This window comes from Ranitomeya imitator, chromosome 6 (genome assembly GCF_032444005.1).
Source record: "Ranitomeya imitator isolate aRanImi1 chromosome 6, aRanImi1.pri, whole genome shotgun sequence".
Taxonomy (NCBI): domain Eukaryota; kingdom Metazoa; phylum Chordata; class Amphibia; order Anura; family Dendrobatidae; genus Ranitomeya; species Ranitomeya imitator.
In genome coordinates this window covers 401578448-401593992 of record NC_091287.1, presented here as the reverse complement: position 1 = coordinate 401593992, position 15545 = coordinate 401578448, and the positions used below count along the sequence as shown (strand labels likewise).

Below are 15545 nucleotides of genomic sequence, written 5' to 3'. Positions count from 1 at the left end.
TCTATCTTAGGCCTAGCTAGTTTCTCAGGCTGTGCCGAGTTGCATAGGGAGCGTTAGGCGCAATCCACGGCTGCCTCTAGTGTGGTTGGATAGGATTAGGGATTGCGGTCAGCAGAGTTCCCACGTCTCAGAGCTCGTCCTATGTCTTTTGGTTATTGTCAGGTCACTTTGTGTGCTCTGAACTTCAAGGTCCATTGTGGTTCTGAATTACCTAATCATAACACTTTTGGCACTGTTGTGTTAGAAAGTTCCCACGAAGCAAATGCCATAAAGTGAGACCAATGAACTACAGTAACCTCTCAGTGATGCACTGCAGGAGCCATTGTCTTCTGTCAGTGTGTCACTGGAAGTCCTATAGAGCAGTGACATCACCCAATGTCACTGTTCTATAGGGGAGATCGTCGTGGGACAATCGTTATTAATTGGACTGCGTCGGACAGGGAGTATACGGTTTATTATTTTAAGTTTTTTGCCGGCGCTGAAGTATGGTAAGTATGGTTAAATTAAGAATAATAAAATACTGTTTTCTGGCTGTGTCTTTATTTTTTTTTTTAACCCTTTCACTACTCTAGGATTAATAATGGATAGGCATCTTATTGACGCCTCTCCATTATTAACCCGGCTTAATGTCACCTTACAATAGCAAGGTGACATTAACCCCTTATTACCCTATATCCCACTGCTACTCGGGAGTGGGAAGAGAGGGGCGTCTTAAAGATGCGCCATTTCTAGGGCGGCTGCGGACTGGTATTTGTAGCTGGGGGGGGGGCAATATCCATGGCCCCTCTCTAGGCTATGAATATCATCCTTTCTGGCTATAAAATATAGGGGGACCCCACGTCATTTTTTGGGGGGTCCCCCTATTTTAATAGCCAGTAAAGGCTTCGCAGACAGCTGCAGGCTGATATTCATAGCCTGGAAAGGGGCCATGGGTATTAACCCCTTCCCAGGCTACAAATATTGGCTCCCGGCCGTCGGCTTTCCCCCTCTGGCGCAGAAAATTGCGCGGAAGCCCACGCCGTTTCCCTATTTTTTTCTTTATGTTCATTAATCAACATCGGCCTATCTATGGATATATCTATAGATATATCTATAGACTAGATGGTGGCCCAATTCTAACGCATCGGGTATTCTAGATTATGTATGAATGTATGTATATAGCAGCCACATAGTATATAGCACAGCCCACGTAACACAGACAGCCACGTAGTATATAGCACAGCCACGTAGTATATAGCACAGCCACGTAGTATATAGCACAGCCACATAGTATATAACACAGCCCACGCAGTATATATCACAGCCCACGCAGTATATAACACAGCCCACGTAACACAGACAGCCACGTAGTATATAGCACAGCCACGTAGTATATAACGGCCACTTAGTATATAGCAGCCACTTAGTATATAACACTGCCCACATAGTATATAGCACAGCCACGTAGTATATAACACAGCCCACGTAATATATAGCACAGCCCACGTAGTATATAACACTGCCCACGCAGTATATAACACTGCCCACGCAGTATATAGAACTGCCCACGCAGTATATAGAACTGCCCACGCAGTATATAGAACTGCCCACGCAGTATATAGCACAGCCCACGCAGTATATAGCACAGCCCACGCAGTATATAGCACAGCCCACGCAGTATATAGCACAGCCCACGCAGTATATAGCACAGCCCACGTAGTATGTAACACAGCCGACGTAGTATATAGCACAGCCCATGCAGTGTATAACGCAGCCCACGCAGTATATAACACTGCCCACGTAGTATATAACACAGCTCACGTAGTATATAACACAGCCACGTAGTATGTAGCAGCCACGTAGTATATAACACAGCCCAAGTACTATGTAGCAGTGTGGGCACCATATCCCCCGTTAAAAAAAAAGTTATATACTCACCCTCCGTCGGCCCCCGGATCCAGGCGCCATTTCTAGGGCGGCTGCGGACTGGTATTTGTAGCTGGGGGGGGGGCAATATCTATGGCCCCTCTCTAGGCTATGAATATCAGCCTTTCTGGCTATAAAATATAGGGGGACACCACGTCATTTTTTGGGGGGTCCCCCTATTTTAATAGCCAGTAAAGGCTACGCAGACAGCTGCAGGCTGATATTCATAGCCTGGAAAGGGGCCATGGGTATTAACCCCTTCCCAGGCTACAAATATTGGTCCCCGGCCGTCGGCTTTCCCCCTCTGGCGCAGAAAATTGCGCGGAAGCCCACGCCGTTTCCCCATTTTTTTCTTTATGTTCATTAATCAACATCGGCCTATCTATGGATATATCTATAGATATATCTATAGACTAGATGGTGGCCCAATTCTAACGCATCGGGTATTCTAGATTATGTATGAATGTATGTATATAGCAGCCACATAGTATATAGCACAGCCCACGTAACACAGACAGCCACGTAGTATATAGCACAGCCACGTAGTATATAGCACAGCCACGTAGTATATAGCACAGCCACGTAGTATATAACACAGCCCACGCAGTATATATCACAGCCCACGCTGCATATAACACAGCCCACGTAACACAGACAGCCACGTAGTATATAGCACAGCCACGTAGTATATAACGGCCACTTAGTATATAGCAGCCACTTAGTATATAACACTGCCCACATAGTATATAGCACAGCCACGTAGTATATAACACAGCCCACGTAATATATAACACTGCCCACGCAGTATATAACACTGCCCACGTAGTATATAGAACTGCCCACGCAGTATATAGAACTGCCCACGCAGTATATAGAACTGCCCACGCAGTATATAGCACAGCCCACGCAGTATATAGCACAGCCCACGCAGTATATAGCACAGCCCACGCAGTATATAGCACAGCCCACACAGTATATAGCACAGCCCACGTAGTATGTAACACAGCCGACGTAGTATATAGCACAGCCCATGCAGTGTATAACGCAGCCCACGCAGTATATAACACTGCCCACGTAGTATATAACACAGCTCACGTAGTATATAACACAGCCACGTAGTATGTAGCAGCCACGTAGTATATAACACAGCCCAAGTACTATGTAGCAGTGTGGGCACCATATCCCCCGTTAAAAAAAAAGTTATATACTCACCCTCCGTCGGCCCCCGGATCCAGGCGAGGCGTTCAGCGATGCTCCTCGCAACGTTTCAGTCCCAAGAATGCATTGCGCTCTCACAAGATGATGACGTAGCGCAGGGGTGTCAAACTGCATTCCTCGAGGACTGCAAACAGGTCATGTTTTCAGGATTTCCTTGTGCTGCACAGGTGATAATTTAATCACCAACTCATTATTTGTGTAGGTGATTAAATTATCACCTGTTCAGTACAAGGAAATCCTGAAAACATGACCTGTTTGCAGCCCTCGAGGAATGCAGTTTGACACCCCTGACGTAGCGGTCTCGCGAGAGCCCGGAGCGTCGAGAGGAGCGGGAAAGGCGCTGGAAGGTGAGTATATCACGATTTTTAATTATTTCACGGCCGGACTGTGCCCGTCGCTGATTGGTCATGGCCCCTGGCCGCGACTAATCAGCGACTTGGAATTTCCGTGACAGACAGACAGACAGAAATACGGAAGTGACCCTTAGACAGTTATATAGTAGATACATAGATGTTTCTATCCATATATCTATCTGGCTAATTTCACACATCAGGTTTTTGCCGTCAGGCACAATCCGGCGAGTTTTGAAAAAAAGATCCGTTTTTTTTTCTGCTGGATCCGTTTTTTCTCATAGAGTTGTATTAGCGCTGGATTGCGCCTGATGGCCACACGTTTCATCCATTTTTTGCCGGATCCGTCAAAAAAGCTGTTTCCGCCGAATGGAAAACACATACAGAGGAACGTTTTTTCTGTCCGGCGAAAAAACGCACAGCGACGGATCCGGCGAAAAACATATGAAACTGAGATGTGAAATGATGAATCCGGCCTCCGAATCCGTTATTTCATGCTTGTTTCCATTAAAATCATGCACATTTTCCGTTCGTTCTCTCTTTTTTTTTAAAAAAAAAAACCGATTAATTTGCATCAGTTGTTCGCTATTTGCAACGGATCCGTTTTTTTAAAAATTCGCCGGATCCTGCCTGACGGACACAAACTGATGTGTGAAAGTAGCCTAACTATCCATATATCTATCTACATCTATCCATCTCATTGCTTCTATCTATCTATCATCTATCAATTTATCTATCTCAGGCCGGCATCACACTTGGCGTAGGAAAATACGGTCCGTTTTTTTACTGGCGCAATACGCAGAAATGTTCCCAAAACAGTGTTCTGTGTGTAATCCGTTGGCAAGGTTGGCAAGACTTTCATTGGCGGAATTTTTGCGCATGCTGCGATTTTCTACGCCTGTAAAATGTGGCTGTGAAATATATATAGGAGCTGCCCCATAGAGAATCGTTGGTCCCTGTGCAATGCGTTGTTTTTGCGCCTCTCATACGTCCGTAAAACTCTCTAGTGTGATGCCGGCCTCATTCCTTCTATCTATCTCATTCCTTCTGTGTGTTTGTCTGTCTATCTGTGTGTAATGGAGTGTGGGTTGGACAAATGTAAAAGAGGAGGTTGGACAAGAAATGACATCACAAATCTTTTTTTGTGTGTTAATAATAGATCTTTATTTAGCTTTCAAAAAAGCATACGAATCCGCATGTAAAAAACGCTTTGAAAAACGCATCAAAAACGCAGCAAAATCGCAACTGCGTTTTCTGGCAAGAGAGGGAAGAATCTGTAGCAGAATTTCCTAATGCTAATCCGTAACGTGTGCACATACCCTTAAAATATCAAACACAATTATTGTAATCCACAGAAGAGTTTCCAGACATAAAATCTACTTTGCATGCGACTTGTGACCTATCTTTAAAAATATGCTCTGAGGGATAACATCTCTCCTTGTGGAGAGTGACATGCCAGTGTAAGGAGACTTATAGGCCAGTGCTCCTCTGGGAAATTGAATATGCAAATTGCATCTTTTTTAAGTCTCATTACACTGGCATACCAGGAATGTCACTCTCCACAAGGAGAGAGGTTACCCCTTAAACCCTGGTCAGAGGCCTCTCATACAACAAGGAGATTCTGGTTTACCTTTTATTCTAAGTCAGGTGACAAGGCTCGTTAAAGGGTCGATATTCACTTTTAAGATTGCTATTTCCAATGGGTGCTACTACAGTGCAAGACGTTTTCCTCTCTGAAGAGGCAATTTGCATATTTAAAATCACATCCATTTTCTAACAAAAGCTCCACATAACAAAGGAGAAAAAAGGCAGAAGCATAATAATGTTGTCTCACATTGTGGCTGGCTTAGGCTGCCGTCCACTAGCAGTATTTGGTCAGTATTTTACATCAGTATTTGTAGCCAAAACCAGGAGTGGGTGATAAATGCAGAAGTGGTGCATATGTTTCTATTATACTTTTCCTCTAATTGTTCCACTCCTGGTTTTGGCTACAAATACTGATGTAAAATACTGACCAAATACTGCTAGTGTGACGGCAGCCTTATCCTCTAGTTTTTCATTGAGTGACAAGAGTTTTCATAGTTTTTAAAACTTCCTAGAAGGTGATTCTGCTGAATTTCTGCTAGTAACACATTTTCAGCTAGGATGTAACATTTCAGCTTGTTTTCCCCAAATCATGATTAGAGGCCAGTGAAGGGGGGTTGTAAACTGTGGAGTAATAACATGTTATTTTTGGAGGCAGCAGGCTGTTAGTACGCCAGCTAAAAAACACATCACTAAAAAACACATCATTAAACACATCACTGCTCAGAAATTACTATAAGAAAATTTGGAGAGGCCATTGCAGACAATCTGAGGTTCCCCTCAGCATCTCTGCAACTGTCTTCTGCTGGCCATTGTTGGCAATTTAGAGGGGACCTGTCTGCAGGTTTTACATATTGAAGTAGTAGTATTGTTATACATTTTTCGTACAAATCCGATGTGTCAGTAAAAAAAAATCTATTGTAGAAGCCAAATGCAAATCAGGGTAGGAGTCCACTTGGAATGCGTCAATGTAGTTGGACTAATTTTACCAAATGCATTGAGCCTCCCATAGTACACTTCCTGCCTGATTTGCATATTGAACATCAGATCTCCCAAATAAAGGTACAATTTTTATTGCTGACAAGCTCCTACTCAACCAAACCACTGCTTCCATGTGATAGATTCCCTTTAAATGTGTGAGAGGTGATATGGAACACACGCAAACAAGAGTAGATTGTGTTAATATACTATACACTGCTCAAAAAAATAAAGGGAGCACTAAAATACCACATCCTAGATATCTCTGAATGAAATATTCCAGTTTCAAATTTTTATTCATTGCATAGTGGAATGTGTTCAGAACAATAAAACATAACAATTATCAATGTAAATCAAAATTAATATCCCATGGAGGTCTGGATTTGGAATGATACTCAAAATCAAAGCGGAAAACTAAATTACAGGCTGATCCAACTTCAGTGGAAATGCCTCATGACAAGGAAATGATGCTCAGTATTGTGTGTGGCCTCCACGTGCCTGTATGACCTCCCTACTGCACGACGTCTGGGTATGCTCCTGATGAGGCGGCGGATGGTCTCCTGAGGGATCTCCTCCCAAACCTGGACTAAAGCATCCGCCAACTCCTGCACAGTCTGTGATCCAGAGTGACGTTGGTGGATGGTGCGAGACATGATGTCCCAGATGTGTTCAATCGGATTCAGGTCTGGGGACCGGCGGGCCAGTCCATAACTTCAATGCCTTCATCTTCCAGGAACTGCTGACACGCTCCAGCCACATGAGGTCTGGCATTGTCCTGCATAAGGAGGAACCCAGGGCCAACCGCATCAGCATATGATCTCACAAGGGGTCTGAGGATCTCATCTTGGTACCTAATGGCAGTCAGGCTACCTCTGGTGAACACATGGAGGGCTGTGCGGCCCTCCAAAGAAATGCCACCCCACACCATTACTGACCCACTGCCAAAGCGGTCATGCTGAAGGATGTTGCAGGCAGCAGATCGCTCTCCATGGCATCTCCAGACTCTGTCACATCTGTCACATGTGATCAGTGTGAACCTGCTTTCATCTGTGAAGAGCACAGGGCGCCTTTGGTGAATTGGTCAACCCTGGTGTTCTGTGGCAAATGCCAAGCGTCCTGCACAGTGTTGAGCTGTGAGCACAACCCCCATCTGTAGACGTTTGTGCAGACACATGCACATTTGTGGCCTGCTGGATGTCATTTTGCAGGGCTCTGGCAGTGCTCCTCCTGTTCTTCCTTGCACAAAGGCGGATGTAGCAGTCCTGCTGCTGGGTTGTTGCCCTCCTACGGCCCCCTCCACATCTGATGTACTGGCCTGTCTCCTGGTAGCGCCTTCAGCCTCTGGACACTACGCTGACAGACACAGCAAACCTTCTTGCCACAGCTCGCATTGATGTGCCATCCTGGATGAGCTGCACTACCTGAGCCACTTGTGTGGGTTGTAGAGTCCGTCTCATGCTACCACGAGTGTGAAAGCACAACCAACATTCAAAAGTGACCAAAACATCAGCCAGAAAGCATTGATACTGAGATGTAGTCTGTGGTCCCCACCTGCAGAACCACTCCTTTATTGAGAGTGTCTTGATAATTGCCAATAATTTCCATCTGTTGTCTATTCCATTTGCACAACAGCATGTGAAATTGATTGTCAAACAGTTTTGCTTCCTGAGTGGGCAGTTTGGTTTCACATAAGTTTTATTTACTTGGAGTTATATTCTGTTGTTTAAGTGTTCCCTTTTATTTTTTTTGCAGTGTATATATACAGTATATATACTATATGTATAATCAATGCTATATTTTAGTATTTATTAGTTGAATTGTGTGAATTTTTAAGCAACAGCTAATATACGGTTTTTTTTTTAGTATTATTATAGTATTAAGGATATAAGCATTGGAGGTCGCTGTGTATGCCATGGTCATGCTAATGTCTGCAGTGTACGGAGTTTTGGCAACCAGAACCTGTAAGTAACACTTGATATTCACAATTTAGCCTGTTTGATTTAATGATGTAAACTCCTTGAAGATTTAGAGATATGTGCGCAGATCTCTGTTTGAATTCTGAATAGACTGTGATCATGTTTGAAAAAAGGAAGAGAAGAAGAACTGGTCGTCTGAATTAAAGATTGCCAGAGAGCCTATTGCCAGTGAAGGACTGTCATCTTTCCTTAATGAAATACGTTTGTGTCACAACCGCTGATAAGGAATCCGTATACCCCCTGAATGGGTCCGACTTTTGCTAGAACCTCCTGGTTGTGGGACCCTCTCTAGGTGAAGCACAAGATCTTGCCTGTTATCATGAGATTTTGCACTAACACAGCGCCGCCGCATAGCTTACTGAGCAGTTACTGACCATAATCATCGTTAGAGCTGTTCTAATCTCACTCTTTTACTGCAGGAGCGGCCATGGAGGGTTGTTGGATCCAGTTCTGCATGCCGGGATCCCATAGCCTGGAAGTTTGGGTGCACTTAGGCATTAGGGTTTTTTTTTTTGACAATAACTTATATTTAGAAAAATCACCACTCTGTTATGAAATAAAAAGGGCAGGCTAAGACTGCTGATAGGTACTCTAAAATAGAGTGAAAGTCACCAAGGTTAAGACTCTATTTTACAGGTGGTTTACTTAAAAGGAATCTATCACCAGGATTTTACATCTAATCTGAGAGCAGCATAATGAAGGGGAAGAGAGCCTGATTCCAGTGCTGTGTCACTTACTGGGCTGCTTGCTTGCTGCTCACGGCTTTATTAGCAGGAAGTTATCACTAGAGAACTAGTAAGGCCATGTTCACACAGTGCGTTTTTTACCGCGGAACTGCGGCGGTTTTGCCGCTGCGGTTCCGCAGCTGTTTTCCATGCAGGGTACAGTACACTGTACCCTATGGAAAACAGGACACACTGTGCACATGGTCCGGAAATTGTAAAAAAAAAGACGCGCTGAATAGCTCCCGGAAAAAAGAAGGAGCATGTCAATTCTTCTTCCTGAACCGCAGCGGTTCTGCACCCATAGACCTCCATTGTGAGGTCAAAATCGCAGTAAAACCCGCAGATCAAAAATATATCTGCGGGTTTTACTGCGATTTGATGTGCAGAACCGCTGCAGCAGGAAGTGCGGGGGAGCGGGCGGAAGTGCGTGGGCGGAGTGTGGCTGCCCCCCCGTGCTCCGATCCCGCCCCCCCGTGCTCCGATGCCCCCCCCCCGTGCTCCGATGCCCCCCCCCAGTGCTCCGATGCCCCCCCCCGTGCCCTAATCTCCCCCCCTTATACTTACCCGGCGTCCCGGTGTCCGTCCGGCCGTCTTCTCCCTGGGCGCCGCCATCTTGCAAAATGGCGGGCGCATGCGCAGTGCGCCCGCCGAATCTGCCGGCCGGCAGATTCGCTCCAAAGTGCATTTTGATCACTGAGATATAACCTATCTCAGTGATCAAAATAGAAAAATAGTAAATGACACCCCCCCACTTTGTCACCCCCATTGGTAGGGACAACAAAAAAAATTAAGAATTTTTTTTTTTTTTTCACTAAGGTTAGAATAGGGTTAGGGTTAGGGGTAGGGTTAGGGGTAGGGTTAGGGGTAGGGGTAGGGTTAGGGTTAGGGTTAGGGGTAGGGTTAGGGGTAGGGTTAGGGTTAGGGTTAGGGGTAGGGTTAGGGGTAGGGTTAGGGGTAGGGTTAGGGTTAGGGGTAGGGTTAGGGGTAGGGTTAGGGGTAGGGTTAGGGGTAGGGTTAGGGTTAGGGGTAGGGTTAGGTATTTTCAGCCATTTTAGCCCTAAAAAGCTTCCTAGGAAACACACAGTAAAAAAAGGATAAAAAAACGCATCAAAAAACGCATCAAAAAACGCATCAAAAACGCATAAAAAACGCATCAAAAACGGACAAAAAAAGGACCTCCGTTTTCTGCCAAGAGCTGCAGTTTTTTAAAAAAACTGTCCTGAAAAAAAAAGGATGGAAATCCTGAACGTGTGAACATACCCTAAACATGTTGTCCTCCATATTCATGAGCTCTGTATTCCGCCTAGACGTACTCAGCCTTAAGGTACCGTTACACTAACGATTTACCAACGATCACAACCAGCGATACGACCTGGCCGTAATTGTTGGTAAGTCGTTGTGTGGTCGCTGGGGAGCTGTCACACAGACAGCTCTCTCCAGCGACCAACGATCCGGGGAAAGACTTCGGCATCGTTGAAACTGTCTTCAACGATGCCGAAGTCCGCGGGTAACCAGGGTAAATATCGGGTTACTAAGTGCAGGGCGGCACTTAGTAACCCGATATTTACCCTGGTTACCATTGTAAAAGTAAAAAAAAAAAAAACAGTACATACTCACATTCCTGTCACGTCCCCCAGCGTCAGCTTCCCTGCACTGTGTAAGCGCCGGCTGTAAAGCAGAGCGGTGACGTCACCGCTGTGCTCTGCTTTACGGCCGGTCGGCGCGCGCTGACACAGTCAGTGCGGGAAGCTGACGCCGGGGGACGTGACAGGAATGTGAGTATGTACTGTTTTTTTTTTTTTAACTTTTACAATGGTAACCAGGGTAAATATCGGGTTACTAAGCGCGGCCCTGCGCTTAGCAACGCGATATTTACCCTGGTTACCAGTGAACACATCGCTGGATCGGCATCACACACGCCGATCCAGCGATGACAGCGGGTGATCAGCGACCAAAAAAAAGGTCCTGATCATTCCCAGCGACCAACGATGTCCTAGCAGGGGCCTGATCGTTGGTCGCTGTCACGCATAACGATTTCGTTAACGATATCGTTGCTACGTCACAAAAAGCAACGATATTGTTAACGAAATCGTTATGTGTGAAGGTACCTTTAGTTCAATTGTATTGAGCGAATCCGCACACGACTAATCAGCACGTTACCGCTTGTATGCAAATTGCAAACCGGAGAATCCTTACTGCATGCTGTGTGCGTAAGGATTCAGAAGTCTGCAGTTACACAGAGTGAAGACCGGACAAGCCCTTTAAAGTTTACTAGGAAGTTGTATCTTTTTGTTTTAATCAAATTTACGGTAATTCTTTACATAAAAGATGTACCTTACATACTCCCTATTGCACCAATTCTGACACTTCATGGGACCTCCTGTTAATCCCAGCAAGTATCAGAATGGGGGAAGTGGAGGATCAGTAAGCTGATTTTTACTTATTTTACAAATTTACAATGTTCTGAGGATTTGTAACAAAAAAAAAATTAAGATTAGGAACAATTCCTTTTAAGGGTACTTTCACATTGGCAGTGTTTTGCAGCAAATCTTAGTAACATAGTAACATAGTTATTAAGCTTGAAGGAAGACTTTAAGTCCATCTAGTTCAACCCATAGCCAAAAAAGGCAAAAAAAACCCTTGTGGCAAAGAGTGAGCTCCACTTTGGGGAAAAAAATTCCTTCCCGACTCCACATACGGCAATCAGACTAGTTCCCTGGATCAACACCCTATCAAGGAATCTAGTGTATATAACCTGTAACATTATACTTTTCAAGAAAGACATCCAGTCCCCTCTTAAATTTAAGTAATGAATCACTCATTACAACATCATACGGCAGAGAGTTCCATAGTTTCACTGCTCTTACAGTAAAGAATCCGCGTCTGTTATTATGCTTAAACCTTCTTTCTTCCAGACGTAGAGGATGCCCCCGAGTCCCTGTCTCAGGTCTATGATTAAAAAGATCGTCAGAAAGGTCATTGCACTGTCCCCTCATATATTTATACATTAAAATAAGATCACCCCTTAGACTTCGTTTTTCCAAACTAAACAGCCCCAAGTGTAATAACCTATCTTGGTATTGCAGACCCCTCAGTCCTCTAATAACCTTGGTCGCTCTTCTCTGCACCCGCTCCTGTTCAGCTATGTCTTTCTTATACACCGGAGACCAGAACTGTGCACAGTATTCTAAGTGTGGTCGAACTAGTGACATGTATAGAGGTAAAATTATGTTCTCCTCATGAGCATCTATGCCTCTTTTAATGCATCCCATTATTTTATTTGCCTTTGTAGCAGCTGCCTGACACTGGCCACTAAATGTGAGTTTGTCGTCCACCCATACTCCCAGGTCTTTTCTTTTTCATTGACGGTTTTGCCCAGAGTTTTAGAATTAAGCACATAGTTATACATCTTATTACTTCTACCCAAGTGCATGACCTTACATTTATCCCCATTAAAGCTCATTTGCCATTTATCAGCCCAAGCTTCTAGTTTGCATAAATCATCCTGTAATATAAAATTGTCCTCCTCTGTATTGATTACCCTGCAGAGTATAGTGTCATCTGCAAATATTGAAATTCTTCTCTGAATGCCCCCTACAAGGCCATTAATAAATATGTGAAAAAGAAGAGGGCCCAATACTGACCCCTGTGGTACCCCACCGCGACCCAGTCCGAGTGTGCTCCATTAATAACCACCCTTTGTTTCCTATCCCTGAGCCAGCTCTTAACCCACTTACACATATTTTTCCCTATCGCCATTATTCTCATTTTATATAGCAACCTTTTGTATGGCACCGTATCAAAAGCCATTGAAAAGTCCATATAAACTACGACTACTGTGTTCCCTTGGTCCAGTCCGGAACTTACCTCTTCATAGAAATTGATCAGATTAGTCTGACAGGAACGGTCCCTAGTAAACCCGTGCTGATACTGGGTCATGAGGTTATTCCTCTTCAGATACTCCAGTATATCATCCCTTAGAATGCCCTCCAGTATTTTACCCACAGTAGAGGTTAAGCTTACTGGCCTATAATTTCCAAGTTCAGTTTTTGTCCCTTTTTTGAATATCGGCACCACATTTGCTATACGCCAGTCCTGTGGTACATAAAGGCACAGATGATTGGCCTCGGGGAGACCAAAACATCCAACACCGCGGAGACACCATCACGTGTTTCTCAACGCAGTGATTCCAGAACACTGCCCCCATCCCTTATGGGAAATATGCAGATGCATGTAAAGAAGCTGCGGAGACACCATCACGTGTTTCTCGACGCAAGCAGTGAATAGCCAGGCCTTTCCCCGGGAAGGAACAACCACGGGAAGGGCAGCATCCTATGAAGGAAAGCCACCTATGCCAAGCATGGTATCCATCCACAGACAGCTGTTTCGGGGTTTTTGCCCCTCATCAGTGTGGAGTAGGAATCTGGCTATTAGGAGCAGTGCCTAGTAAAAAGGCTATAAAGGCACAGATGATTGGCCTCGGGGAGACCAAAACATCCAACACCGCGGAGACACCATCACGTGTTTCCCAACGCAGTGATTCCAGAACACTGCCCCCATCCCTTATGGGAAATATGCAGATGCATGTAAAGAAGCTGCGGAGACACCATCACGTGTTTCTCGACGCAAGCAGTGAATAGCCAGGCTTTCCCCGGGAAGGAACAACCACGGGAAGGGCAGCATCCTATGAAGGAAAGCCACCTATGCCAAGCATGGTATCCATCCACAGACAGCTGTTTCGGGGTTTTTGCCCCTCATCAGTGTGGAGTAGGAATCTGGCTATTAGGAGCAGTGCCTAGTAAAAAGGCTATAAAGGCACAGATGATTGGCCTCGGGGAGACCAAAACATCCAACACCGCGGAGACACCATCACGTGTTTCTCAACGCAGTGATTCCAGAACACTGCCCCCATCCCTTATGGGAAATATGCAGATGCATGTAAAGAAGCTGCGGAGACACCATCACGTGTTTCTCGACGCAAGCAGTGAATAGCCAGGCCTTTCCCTGGGAAGGAACAACCACGGGAAGGGCAGCATCCTATGAAGGAAAGCCACCTATGCCAAGCATGGTATCCATCCACAGACAGCTGTTTCGGGGTTTTTGCCCCTCATCAGTGTGGAGTAGGAATCTGGCTATTAGGAGCAGTGCCTAGTAAAAAGGCTATAAAGGCACAGATGATTGGCCTCGGGGAGACCAAAACATCCAACACCGCGGAGACACCATCACGTGTTTCTCAACGCAGTGATTCCAGAACACTGCCCCCATCCCTTATGGGAAATATAACAGACCCTGTTATTATGGATTATTTAAAGATTAAATCTTGGTACCCTCTGCTCTTCAATGGATCCCACACTTGTTCGGGGATACGAGACACATGTTCTGGATGCACATCCCCCTCCTCCTGTACCCCTGCTTAGTAGCCTCCTTCCCTAGTGCCATCATTGCATGCTCGCATTATTCCGTCTGCTGTATGCAGGTACTGTTTTATGTACCTAACTACATGCAGAGACCTCCCCTGATTTACTATTTTAGGGAGCATATTTGTGCAGAACTCCTTATACTTGTTGATATTCACCATCTCATATATAGTGACAGCGCTATGTGCTTATTTAGTATTCTATAGTTACATTTATAAAGAGCAGTCAGTAATTGAGAGCATTACTTACCTGAATTGATGACCCACGTGGGGTCTGAGCTTCCGCAGTAGTATAAATGCTATGTTAGCTTGCTACATTCCCAATTCTATTTACTAGGCAGAACTGAAATAGAATTAATTATTCATGCAATAAAAATGGATATTTTCTGGTATGTTGATTATTGGTCCGTTAGCAAAACATACTGTTCAGCTATCACTTTTGTTTTTGTGCAGGTATCGATGTGACTGCCAACATAACACCTGTGGGGAAATATGTGACCAGTGCTGCCCAGGGTATAATCAGAAGCCTTGGCGTCCTGCCAGTGTTGACACTGCCAATCAATGTGAACGTGAGCACTTCTTTATCATTACTAGCATAGCTTTAAACCCGATCTTACTGGTAGGGCTCGCTCACACAAGCGTATAACGCGGTCAATGTTATACTATTGGGCAGCGCAGATCTGCGATTATTTTCTCATGCCCATTCAGCATGGTGTAAGTAACTCAAGTCTGTGGGTCAGTGTAAAACAAAATATTTAACTGCACTTGGATGTCATGTATTGCTATGTGGCCGCACGCTCCACTCCGGAGTGCCGACGGCAGGGCCGGGTATTAACATGCGAGACTCGGACGTGTATCTCGCATGTGTGATCCCGGCCTAACAGTGAATGCTAAGAGTTATTTGTTGATAATATCAGTGTAATTCCTTTAAGGGCTTATGCACACGACCGATTACATCCAATGAGTGCTATCCATGGTTTTTACGGATAACACGTGTAGCCATGTTGTTATATGTGGCTGTGCACATCAGATTTATTTTCCTTGGACCGAGTAGCCTTTGTTTTTCTTTCCACCTCCGAGAAAAACTGATGCCACTCTGATCAAACTCTGATCAGAATAATTGGGCCATTTTTGGGGGATGGAGGGAAAACGGTCGTGTGCACCTAACCTAAGGCCACGTTCATACTTACAGTAGTTGGTCAGTATTTTACTTCAGTATTTATAAGATAAAATCATGAGTAGAACAATCAGAGGAAAAGTATTATAGAGACTCGTGCACCAAAAATGGTTAAACATAGTATTTTACACAGACGGTTAAAAATGTTAACAAAAATGAAGCATTCTGGAATGGAAATTTGACAATTATTAGCCCTTGTAAATGGGCATAAAGAGT

General features: G+C 44.7%; 1 protein-coding gene across 1 annotated transcript in view; it reads left to right on the top strand.

The window, feature by feature from the left end:
* LAMA3 (laminin subunit alpha 3) overlaps positions 1 to 15545 on the top strand; it is a 366270-nt gene that overhangs the window by 91625 nt on the left and 259100 nt on the right. Inside the window, exons 6-7 of the mRNA XM_069731213.1 lie at positions 7899 to 7996; positions 14606 to 14721. Coding sequence (XP_069587314.1) covers positions 7899 to 7996; positions 14606 to 14721 — 214 coding nt within the window. The remainder of the gene's footprint in view (positions 1 to 7898; positions 7997 to 14605; positions 14722 to 15545) is intronic.